Source organism: Chrysemys picta, chromosome 7 (genome assembly GCF_011386835.1).
Source record: "Chrysemys picta bellii isolate R12L10 chromosome 7, ASM1138683v2, whole genome shotgun sequence".
Lineage (NCBI taxonomy): Eukaryota > Metazoa > Chordata > Testudines > Emydidae > Chrysemys > Chrysemys picta.
The window spans coordinates 127,665,552-127,678,380 of NC_088797.1; the positions used below are offsets into that span (position 1 = coordinate 127,665,552).

The 12,829-nt window shown below is 43.9% G+C and overlaps 1 protein-coding gene across 13 annotated transcripts in view; it reads right to left on the reverse strand.

The window, feature by feature from the left end:
- Positions 1-186: 186 nt before the first annotated feature.
- Positions 187-12,829, reverse strand: part of ALDH18A1 (aldehyde dehydrogenase 18 family member A1) — a 105,847-nt gene continuing 93,204 nt past the window's right edge. For 11 of the 13 annotated variants that reach the window (XM_065552704.1, XM_008179809.4, XM_065552705.1 and 8 more), the window contains 6 exons: positions 12,493-12,630; positions 12,169-12,364; positions 11,893-12,014; positions 6,038-6,224; positions 5,600-5,695; positions 1,472-2,461 (listed from right to left, as the gene is read on the reverse strand). In XM_065552704.1, coding sequence (XP_065408776.1) covers positions 2,280-2,461; positions 5,600-5,695; positions 6,038-6,224; positions 11,893-12,014; positions 12,169-12,364; positions 12,493-12,630 — 921 coding nt within the window. In that variant the 3' untranslated portion in view covers positions 1,472-2,279. Of the gene's footprint in view, positions 569-695; positions 870-1,471; positions 2,462-5,599; positions 5,696-6,037; positions 6,225-11,892; positions 12,015-12,168; positions 12,365-12,492; positions 12,631-12,829 lie in introns of those variants that run through there. The other 2 variants (XM_065552711.1, XM_065552710.1) reach the window with 2 other exon arrangements.

A 12,829-nucleotide genomic window follows, 5' to 3' on the forward strand; every position in this document is an offset into this window, starting at 1 on the left:
ATATTAAACAAAACCGGCCCCAGGACCCACCCTTGGGGCACTCCACTTGATACCGGCTGCCAACCAGACATGGAGCCATTGATCACTACCCGTGGAGCCCGACGATCTAGCCAGCTTTCTATCCACCTTACAGTCCATTCATCCAGCCCATACTTCTTTAACATGGCAGCAAGAATACTGTGGGAGACCATATCAAAAGCTTTGCTAAAGTCAAGGAATAACACATCCACTGCTTTCCCCTCATCCACAGAGCCAGTTATCTCATCATAGAAGGCAATTAGGTTAGTCAGGCACAACTTCCCCTTGGTGAATCCATGCTGACTGTTCCTGAGCACTTTCCTCTCCTCTAAGTGTTTCAGAATTGATTCCCGGTTGGGGCGGCAGATAGATGACTCAGTCCCCCTGAGGAGGGAGTCCCCGACCACCCCCACCCTCCTCCTCCTCTTGGGAGTGGTGGTCGTGGAACCCTCATCCCTAGGACAGTGCATCTTTTGCCTTCCAATCAGTGGAGTCTCCTTCTGCTCCCTTCCCTCAGATGGGTCATCTAGTCCACTCTTCACATTAGTACCTGTAGAGAGAACATGGAAACGATTGCTCACCCGTATCTCCATTGCTGGTGCATGGACGCTCCTCTTTCTCCTTCTGGAGGTCACATGCTGCCAAACCTCTTCACAATCCTTCTGTCCCTGCTGTACCTGCTCTGAATCTTCAGAACATTGTGGCCGTAGAAGCATCTCCTGACATCTGTCCAGGAAATCTTCATTTTCCCTTATGCAACGCAGAGTTGATACTCGTTTCTCCAGCCCTCGAACCTTCTCTTCCAATATGGAGACCAGCTTGCACTTTGTACAGACAAAGTCGCTTCTGTCCTGTGGAAGAAAGACAAACATGGCACAACCTGTGCAGGTTACAACAGCTGATCGCTCACCTTCCATATCACCATCCTCTTAAGAGCTTCCTCAACTGTTGCAGGAACTACTCAGAGAAACCTGCAGATGAAAGCCTCAGTGAGCTCTCCCCAAGCGAACTCCCAGGCAAACTCCCTCTGTTAGTCTCTGCTGTTCGCCGCTCAGCTGGTCTTAGCCTGCCCCAAGAGCAAACAATTCCTTTTCACCCACTAGGTAACAATGCAGCAGATAGGGGAAACCGAGGCACACATAGGAATCATAAAAATATTACAAAAAATTCCCACTTTGTCACAGATGAGGTTCCTAAAAAGAAGTCTAAATTTAAAAAAAACAGATGCATCTGCAGTTTGGAATTGAAGTACATCAGCCCTTAACCACTCAGCAGAATTACCCTGTATTAAATATACTGGTTTTTTTTGTGTGTGAAAATATTAGCAAAATACATGAGTGAAAAGTTTAATCATGGGACCAACAGCCTCCATATATTTGGCATCCTTCATTAGGGGAACTTGCCCAAGAGAATTACAATTTTATATCAAGCAATCCACACATTAAGATCCAAAACCATTTTGCATTAACTTTATTTTGAAAAACAAGGAAATTAAAATATTGTTTCCATTCTTTTTTGGAGGTGATTACGTTTCATATAAAATCCAAGAGCAAAAATATTTGTTACAAATATTCATAAAAGGGTAATGAAATCGACCTAATATACAACTAGGAAATCTATCTATATTAGTCAGCAATTAAAAGAAATCAGAGATTAAAAAGGATCTCTTGGTCAAAACATTGCTATACATTTGGAATATTCGTTCAGTTGTGTTATTTAACATTTAAATACAGACAAAATAATTGTTACAGCACTTCTGAATTTTCGAAAGCTGCCAAGATCGTAAGTCTTAAAGACAAGTTCAGAAATGCCATATCTTCTCTCTGAATTGAAGAGTTACAGAAAAGGAAAGAGATGTTTTAAACAACGGGAAGGCATTAAGAAGAACAAATGGCTCCAACCCCTAAAACCAAGCACACACATACTGTACCACACAGAGCAAGGAAAGGAAAGAAGGCAGAGGAGAGGCTTTGAGTCCTTTCTACGGTTTGAGAGAGCAGGACTGTCGTATCAGGGTACCCTATCTGCAATAGCTGCATTTGTTGCTACACAAGGAAACAGTGTGCGGGAGCAAGAACTCTCAGGCACAGATATGATCAGTTTGTCTTAATTTTACTGCAGTGACCAAGAAAAACCTGGAGGAGCCAAAGTGTGGAGACAATGTGTCCAAAGGTGAAGTACAATATCTTCCACAGAGAGAGCTCTGAAGCCTGAACATCCTCAGTAAACATTTCACACTCATGTGCTCTCCTCAGATGCTCTCAGTTGGTGTTTCTCTGAGGGAGAGGAAGGGTCTCATGAAGAAATTTCATACTCCCATGCTCAGAAAAGTCAGAAACAACATGATTCTCCCCTTTCAGCAGCCACTTTGTAGTTAATAGCCCCTCAATTCCCACTGGCCCACGGGCATGGATACGAGAAGTACTGATTCCAACCTCTGCACCTGCAACCAAGAGGGAGGTTTAGACACAAAATGATAAAAGGGAGTTTTGTGCACAGTTAGCTCTTTGGTGGGAGCATTTTCTGCCTTCAGTTCTGTAATTTACTTTCTTGTAAGAGGGAAAGAGAAAAGCCATTAGCTTGTCTTTCCCATTCCATTTTTGCAGGGTCCAGAGCAGTATTGTTTGATTTATATTTTAGAAATTAAAGTAGTATTACGCTGCAGACATGTGTATTTTTATTCTTCTTCCTGCCATCACCATCACAAAAGTATCTTTTCTTTAACATTGTTCCTATGGCTCTTGTCACATTTCATTTTTCAAAAAATGTTGAGTCCATAAATAGATCCCAATCTGGCATCTTAATTAAAAAACAAAAGAAAAGAAAAATCCTAACTTCCTAAAACTGAGACTGAGTTTGTGTTTTAGTGTCTCTTCCCTTCAGGCTCTAGGGCAGGGTCTGCCAGGACATGAAGCAATGATATTTATACCATGAAGCAGCAGCTGCAGCCAGGCAGTGTTCCAGTTCTCAGAGTCGGAGCAGCTACAGAGGCAATCTCCTGCAGTTGTGCTCCAAACAAGAGTGCTTCCTCCACTCTTTCTCTGCAAGTCCCAGAAGCCTGGTGAGAGGAGGCTGGTGCTGCTGCTTCTTTAAGCACAAGAGCAGTCATGCAGTTCCTCTACAGCACTGCCTTCTCTCTCCCCCTCACTTCAGTTCTGACATTTTAGTAGCCAGTAGCACTGCCTGCTGAAGTATGTTGGGATGGTAAGACATTTATTCATTTCTAGTTCTACCAACAGGATGGATAAAAACTGTTTTAAAAAATAAGAATTTGATTTAAATAGGTTTATTTTTTTAAAGTATTTAAAATTAAATTTAAAATTATGACAACCTGTGGTAAGCAAAAATGTACTATAATCTAGTAAAATAATCTAAGTTAAATTAAGATAATATTCAAGCAGTACATGCTTGCTGCAGAAGTTTTAAAGAAAGTCAAACCACTGAACTAGTGGAAGTCATTGGCTAAGTACCTGGTGCCAGAGTTTGTTGCAGTGCTAAACCAGCTTTTGACAGCAGCAGCCTCTTCTGCAGATGCAGAAAGAATATTTTCTATATTTCAGTTATTTTACTGTGTCATGGCTACTTATTTCAAAGTTGAAAAACTAATTGGGAGTTGAAAAAGCAAGAAACCTTGTTTTCTTCTTCCAATCTATGAATAAAGAATGAGTTCTGAGAAGATGAGATTGACTATTTCTAAAATTTTCAATGACTTGGTGACTAGAAACAATCAGTTCTAATCACTAACTACAGATAATACTTGCTTTAATAAATGAGTTAGTTTTAAATATGAAACATGTTTTGATCATTTTTTCATCTGATTCAGCACATTTAAGGTTGCTTTATTAAATAAACCAATTTTAAAATGCGGTTTTTGTGCATTTTAATTGATTCCAATTTCCATATAAATGGAGTATGACAAATCATGAAAAATCATTCAGATTTGAAATCAACTGATCCTAGCAATCCTTGAGAAAGTGGCCAGTGAAACCATCTTGGAACTGAAACAAAGAAGAATGCAAAAAAATTGTGATTTTAGGACATGTTCTCTCTTGAATCATAGAACTGGAAGGGACCTCAAGAGGTCATCTAGTCCAGTCCCCTGCACTCATGGCAGGACTAAGTATTATCTAGACCATTCCTGACAGGTGTTTGTCTAACCTGCTCTTAAAAGTCTCCAATGATGGTCTGACACACTATCTCAGGGGAACACCCTGCACCCCCATGTTCAACCTTATATGATTGTGTGGTATCCAATGCAAAGTTTGTCATGTCCCGTGTCTTTGGAAGGCTCATGATGCACTGAACATTGAAGTTATAGACAGTATCGAAAGCTTTACTAAAGTCAAGATATGCCACAGCTACTGCTTCCCCCCTATCCACAAGGCTTGTTACCCTGTCAAAGAAAGCTATCAGGCTGGTTTGACACAATTTGTTTTTGACAAATCCATGCTGACTGTTACTTATCACCTTATTATCTTCTAGATTGTTTACAAATTAGTTGCTTAATTATTTGCTCCATTATCTTTCCGGATACAGAAGTTAAGCTGACTGGTCTAATTTCCTGGGTTGTCCTTATTACCCTTCTTACAGACTGGCACTATATTTGCCCTTTTCCAGTCTTCTGGAATCTCTCCCGCCTTCTATGACTTTCAAAGATAAAATCGCTAATGCCTCAGATATCTCCTCAGTCAGCTCCTTGAGTATTCTAGGATGCATTTCATCAGGCCCTGGTGACTTGAAGACATCTAAATTTGTCCAAGTAATTTTTAACTTGTTCTTTCCCAATTTAGGCTCTTCAGATCCTACCTCATTTTCACTGGTATTCACTATGTTAGATGTCCAATCACCACCAACCTTCTTGGTGAAAACCGAAACAAAGTCATTAATCATCTCTGCCATTTCCACATTTTCTGTTATTATTTCCCCCCCCCCCCCCCACATTGAGTAAGAGGCCTACCCTGTCCTTGGTCTTCCTCTTGCTTCTAATGTATAATGTTTTCTTATTACCCTTTATGTCTCTAGCTAGTTTGATCTTGTCTTGTGCCTTGGCCTTTCTAATTTTGACCCTACATACTTGTGTTATTTGTTTAAAGTCATCCTTTGTAATTTGACCGAGTTTCCACTTTTTGTAGGTTTTTTATTTTTTTAGATTATTGAAGATCTTGGTTAAGCCAGGGTGTGTGTGCTATGTGTATGTCCTGTGCTCAGCGTCAACGGAGCATCAATTTTGTTTGCGGGGAATCTAAATGCTACTGTAATTTAGCAACATTACATCTTTGTTCTTCAGTTAATCTGGATGGCATAGTATACTTTTTGATCCTGCCCCAGTTAATTCCATCCACCATACAGACTGTCTCCTAGTCCTATTGGGTGAAAGGTCTAAGTTTCTACTTTTACTATAGTACCTTCTGTAAAACCCTTTTCATTGGCAGGCAGGCAGCACTGTGATCAGAGAAGGGACAATCCCATCCTCCAGGATTCAGGCAGACATCCTCTATCATACTTAGGGAAAAAGAGTGAAAATCCCAAATTCAGATCCCCAGCTGCAAGCAGCACAAAATAATTCCACTCAACCCCTTACCAAGTCCAAACCGATATCCATCAGAGAATCGGGTGCTGGCATTCCAGAACACACAGGCACTATCCACATGCTGGAGAAAGAACTCTGCTGTTTTCTCTGAGGGAAAGAGAAAAATCTGAACAGACACAGATGGAACAAGGCACCCATATGAAATAATGGGTGCATTATGAAAACCTGAACAGATGTGATGCAATGTGAGATGTTGTTAACTGAGCAGCCATGACCAGAACAATGCTCACATGTCCCTCCACAGCACAGACATCAAACACAAAGATCTGCAAACAGGAGAATGAGGGACTAGGAGGAGGAGGAAATAAACTACAAAGTTCCCCACCCCTTGTAGGGAGAGCTACTATTGCAGGACAGGTAAAAGTATTTCACGCACCAGGTGTCTGAAAATTAGACTGAAGATTGAATAGAGCCATTCAGGTCACTAACCATTCTCTGTGATGATAACATCTGTGTGTGAACTTCCGTACTTGTGGATATGATCAATTGCCTCCTGGACACTGTCCACCACCTCAATGCAACACTCTAGATCCCCATATTCTGTGCGGAGAGATTTTACTTCTGAAGGGCTGAAAGTCAAATACGAGGCAAACTTGGGACCAGCATGAATCTTCACCTGCAAGAACAGAGGACCTGATAGTACTGATCTTTTGTTAAGTGTCTTCCAAGCAGAATGGCCACTTCTCAATCAGATTCTTACTGGAAGCAGTAAGCCAACTGCAGCATAAAGTTTTTAGCTTATCTGGACTCCTGAATGGAGTTTTACGTCATTAGCTGTAGGAGCAATTTCAGGGAACTTGATGGCTCAGGGAACTAGTTACAGGACATAGTCTAAGTCATGATGGATAGCCAACCGAACATCATCTCTCAGTATGGTGCTGTAGCTAAAAAGGGCTAAAACAATCCTTTGATGTATAAATAGAGGAATAACAAACAGGAATAGGGAGGCAGCATTACATCTAATATAGGATTGGTGAAATCACCACTGGGGGTACTATGCCCAATTCTGGTGTCCACATTTCAAAAAGGGATGTTGAAAAATTGGAGAACTCAGGCTTAATACGTTAATTATTGGTTGAAATTCTATGACTTGGTCTACATTACAAAGTTACGTAGATGCCATGCAGCTTCTGTTGACGTAGTTGTGCAGCTGAGTCTATACTTTAATTTGTCTCCCACCGATGTAAGTGCCCCATTACACCACCTCCTTGAGCATCGCAGAGCTTCGGTCGACATACTTATGTCAATGCAGTGCGAATGTAGACACTGCATTACTTATGTCAACCCTATCTGTCCTCCAGTAGCTGTCCCACAATGCCCTACACCAATTGCTCTGGTCACCATTGTGAACTCCACTGCTCAGGGGTCATGGAGACCCCTTTAAAGCCCCGCAAATTTTTGAAATTCCTTTTCCTCATTGCCCAGCTTGGTGAGCACAACTAGCAGCTTTCCATTGTTGAGTGGAGCTGTTCAGCTTGGAGTAGACAGGATATACTGGATCTCCTGGGCTTGTGGGGGAGACGAGGCTGTGCAGGCACAGCTCTGAACCTGCTGTAGAAACGTTCATAGCTACAAGAAGATTGCTCAGGGATGCAGGACAAGGCCCAGGAGCAGAGTTGTGTGAAAGCCAAGGAACTGTGCCAGGCACACCAGAAGGCCAGGGAGGCCAACAATCAATTAATCTGGTGCCAAACTGCAGACCTGCTGCTTTTACAAAGAGCTGCATGCCACACTCAGGGGAGACTCCACCACCCACAGCACCATGGATACCTCTGAGCATCCCCAGTCATGGGCCAATGCAGTGAACAGTATGAAGGAGGAGGATTTGAAAAAGGAGGAGTATGGAAGACAAGCAACTAAGGGATCCAGCTGTGCAGCATGCCAGGACATGTTTTTGACTTTATCACAGTCCAGCCACTTGAGCATGGGCAAGCCCAGTGAAGGGGAAGGAAACTCAGGTAAGTATGTAGATAAATTTTCAATTACAGGGATGGCAGCCTCAAAGTAGCAGGACATATCTTTTGTCTTTTCATTAATTTACTTGTGCTACAAGAGGCAGTGGTACAACCAAGAGAGGTTGCTATCTGCTTTTCATTGCCCTCTAGAGTGAGGTTGAGTGTCCATGTGGAACAGTTTGTTCATGTACACAGGGATGCCCCTTAATCTTCCTGAGAGATCTCAATGAGACTTTCATGGAGGTACTCTGCAATCCTCTGCCAAAGGTTCCTAGGGAAGGCTGCCTTATTTCTTCCTCTGCAGTAGAACACTTTCCCATGCCACCCATTGATAACTTCAGCAGACATCATTGCAGTACACAGGCTAGCAGCATACGGTGCCAGGTGGCTTTGGGATGCCAGCAGCAGCTGTGCTCTCTCTGCCTCTGTTACCCTCAGGAGCGAGATATCAGCTGAAGTCACCATTGTCTGTGGAGAATGGTGCCAGTGCTCAGTGCCATTGCCCTATGCTACTAGAACCATGCAACCAAGTAATTCCCTCTGCATTTCCCCAACCCCAGTGGGCCATACTCACCATGGCTGGTGCTGTGACAATGCTGTGCACAAGCAACCCAAACAGAAGTGAGACTGTAGTGCTGAAAATTTTAGGGGAGCAAGGGAAGTGAGTTCAGCATCTTAAATTTTGCTTTTTGTAGTGAATACACTGACAATGGTAAAACGCACAGATGTATCTTCAGCTGCTGCAATTGCAGCCTTCAGGGTCTCCCCCGCCACACCCATGGAATGCCTGAGCCAGATAAGGAGAAGAAAGATGACGACTCAGGATGACATGTTAAATAAGATCCTGCAAACCAGGGCTGCATCAGACCATGAGCGCAGGACCTGGAGAATGAACACTGCAGACAGTCTTGGACAAGGAATGAGTGGAGAGGAGAAAAGCCCAGGAGTCCTAGCAGAAAAAGGAGAGAGAGATGCATCGGGACATAACGGGGCTTCTCAGGCAGTAAACACAGATGCTGCAGACTCTGGTGGACCTGCAGATTCAGGCGTCCTGGACTTGCCTCCCTTTGCAGCCCATTGAGAAATCAATATCAGAACCTCCCTATACTCCCCCACCCCAACTTATAATATATGGAGATATACCTATCCCATACAGCTGGAAGGGACCCTGAAAGCTCATCGAGTCCAGCCCCCTGCCTTCACTAGCAGGACCACGTGGCATCAGGGTTCACTGCACTACCCCCACCGCTCCATTCTGGGACACATTAAAGACAATTACAGCATCACATACATCAATCGTGGCTTCCACAGGTCAGTGTATACGTAGCTGAAATGGACATAAGTTTTCTTTCCCCTTCCTAAGTTCTGTCTTCTGAATTTAAGATTTACATTTTTATTGTATTTGATTTAAAATTGCATGATAGGGTTTTTTCACTGATTTTGCTACAGAATAAAATTCTATTATTTGGAACATAGTTAATCTTTCTTAGTTCACAACATATGCTGCCGAATGCTCAGCAGTTCTGAAAGTGACCTATTGCCAGTTGTCACGGAGTCACAGGCCCGGTGCTCTGGAACTGCTCTGTATGAAGCCAGACAAAACTCTGGTGTAGCGTGCCTCCCCTCCAAGTTCCACTGTTGCCAGGGCATGAAGCCTTTTTGGCAATGGCCTTGCTGGGTCTGATCTCTGAGCATTCAGCACCCCTGTTCTCACTGCACTTCCCGCAATGGGTCCCCCTGGACGGGACACCTGGGGAAGCCAGAGGGGCCCTGCACCCCAGCTTTGCAGTCAGCAGTGACTCTCAGCCAGCATTGTAAAACAGAAGGGTTTATTAGTTGACAGGAACATAGCATAGAACAGAGCTTCTTAGCACAGAAAGCAGGACCATTCAGCAAAGTCCATCTTGCGGGGAGGAAACCCCAGAGCCTTGGGGTCCTGACCCTCCCCATCGTGTCTCAAAAGAGAGACTGCCCCGCTTCCAGTGGCCTGACCTCTGATACCCTCCTCTGGTCTTTGTCTTGCTTCCTGGGCAAAATGTCACCTGATCACATCTCCCTTCTGGTTCTCAGGTTACGAAGGGGATCGGCCATTGTCTATGTGCATGCAGCTGGAGCAGCCTCACATACCCCCGAGGGTCTCAGCAAAAAGTCACCCCCCCCCTTATCCCCACCACCACCTAGGCATTGGTGTAATACACAGGGAAACGGAGTATTCATGCAAAACATTAAGGCTCATGTTATACATGACAAGGGGAAAAAACAGCTTTGTCACACCTGTTACTGCACAGTGTCACGCAACTCACAGGACAATTAATAGGTGCACTGACAATGTAATATCCCTACATGTACACCAATCACCACACGATTCTTACCAGGCCACAAAAGAGCAGAGTCAGGTAGAGTGCACTACAGCAGTGGTGGGCAACCTGCAGCCCGACAGGGTAATCCACTGACGGGCTGCAAGACAGTTTGTTTACATTGACCGTCTGAAGGCATGGCTGCCTGCAGTTCCCAGTGGTGGCAATTCACTGTTCCCAGCCAATGGGAGCTCCGGGAAGGGGTGGCCAGCCCACGCTTCTGTCACTGTCAGTGCACTCTTATTTTGGCGTTCCTGAGCTGAAGGTCTGGGGCTAGCTTCGCATACAGATCCAGGAATGTGGCCTCGCACATCTGAAAGTTCTGCAGTCATTGCTCGTCATCCCAAACAAGCATTACAATGCTATCCCACCAGTCAGTTCTTGTTTCCCGGGTCCAAAAGTGGTGCTCTACCTATTGCACCTGCTCCCTAAATGCCACCAACAAGCTTGAATTGGTTCTTGCCATATCCCACAACAATCTAGCCTCCAAAGAATCATGTTTTCCTCTGTCAGTTCTTCCTGCAGCTCTGCAAACACTACAGCATCGTGCACCCTATGCTTGCAACATGATAATAGTACAGAGCTGTGCAGGCTCTATGCTTCTGTCAGAGATGGCAGTCAGCAAGAAGGACCGTATGGGTTTGTGAAATTTTGAAAAAAAGTGCAAAAATTATGGGATATAGATAAGGTATGGGATGGAGACTCCATATCCCAGTCACACCTGCACGACTTGTTTCAGCCCCACCATGCATTGCCAAAACTTCCCAAGAGACAGCATGCTGAAGGATGGCAAGTTGCAGTGGGATACCTATCCATGGTGCACCATACTCTGCATCAATACAAGCAGTCCTGGTGAGTATATGAACTACTGACACAAGGAGCCAAATATGCACATGCACAAGCGATGTATTAACTGTGGCAGCTGTAGGACGTTATAACTTGAGTTGACAAAAGTTTATAGGGTTGACATGCCCTAAATCAGAAGTGTCCCTTCTTGTCTTAAAAAAAAATTCTAATAAGTATATGAAGAATTGCCAACATTGGTCACTGATTAGCTACACCGGACACATTATTGTGCACTACCAGGACAGGCATAGTTAACATTTAGACAGCTTTCTGTTTATTGATTTCTTAATACGTACTTTGGAATTTGTTATCAGGACACATGGCTCAACTTCTCTTTAACTGTTTATTTCTTGCATTAATAATCACAGCCTGCACATTCTAGAAGCATAACATGTCATATCATGTAATGTTCACCAACACACAAGGTCTAACTTGGGTGTAGAATCCTGCATTTCTCTGCAATCCACAGCATTTTAAAAATGCTCTTGTCCACAGACTTTTCTAGTAACACCTGCTGGAACTGCAGTACCAGTTTCAAATTCAGGAAATCATTTATGAGCTTTGCTCTGTTGCTTCTGCTGAGACACTAAAGGAGCAGGATGGGCAGGAGCAAAGACATACTGGCATATGGGGGTGGGGGTTAAATGAATGGGGAGCAGGTGCAAGAGGAAGGAATAGGAGAGTGATAGGAGAAATGGGTAAGGATCAGACACCAAAAGAATGGGTGCTGGCCTGGTGGGCTAGTAGCAGCATGTGGAGATGGTCAGGACCAATAGGGTCCCTTGCTCCTAATACCAGGAGGTGCAGAGAAGGGAACATGCAGCCCAAGGGAAGGAATAGGATTCATGTTATTCACAAGGGACTACCTAAGGCTCAGCAGCAGCATGAGTTCTGAAGAAACTACTTCCAGGGTCACCTCTATGCAGCACCTTGGGTGGCAGGGAGAAGCAAGGAGCCCCAATGCTCATATCTCCAGATAGGATGACATCTGCAATACCATCATTTGATTATAAGCCACTGGAGAGATGAGCTGCACATCACTGCTTTCAGACAGTCCCTCTGTCTGCCAAGCCAAATTACTAATCAAAAGTGATTCTCTTTACTAAGTGAGCTGTGCTTGACTAACCTGTTCCACTCTCAACATGTCGATGATCTGGTCAAACAAGGGTGTTCGCAGCAAGTCCCGGTGAATTAATAGCGTTTCCAGAGCATTACAGGCAGCAGGATATTCACACTTTGAATCTCTGACTGGGATTGAAGAATGGACAATTGGTTACATACCACTTCACATTAGAAAAGTGTTGAAAAGCACGTGAGCAGATACAGCTTTGTTGACCATATCATGCATTCCATATCAAACTCAGTCCAACTCATCAGAATGAAAAGGCATCTCTCATCTTACCTATTCTGGTGACCTTCTCTACACTGGCCTCTGTATCCACATATACATGGCAGATCCCTTCACTGTGCCCCATAACCGGGATTCCTTTAGCAGCTTTCTGGATATCCCTAACCAGCTGAGAAGAGCCACGTGGAATGATCAGGTCTATCAGTTTATCCAAATGGCAAAGATCTTCTACTTCCTCTCTGGTGTTCACCTGGAATAACCAAGCCAAGACACTATTATAGACTTTGAAGGACTTTGAGCATGGTATCACCCAGAAAGTGCTGTATGTGTAGTGCACACACATGGTGACAAATCCTAGCTTCATTTCTAGGCACTCACCAGCTGCACTGCATCCTTGACCCCATGGATGGAAAGTGCTTCTTGTGTTAGATGGTGAAGGATTTGATTACTATGTGCTGCCTCTTTCCCTCCTTTAAGTAATAAGCCATTTCCACTGGCAATGGCCAAGGCAGACACCTGTCAGAAAGGGAGAGAAGAGATTAGAACCCAGAATACATCTATTAATACAGACATAAGATTCACTATCTTCTCTCACTGGGGAACTGTTAGGCACCAAGTGCACACAGTTCCTTGGTTGAAAATGTAACATATTGCAGAAATAAGTCCATAATTTTCAAAATACTGTTGGCAAGGGGCCAAGTGCTGGTGGATATGT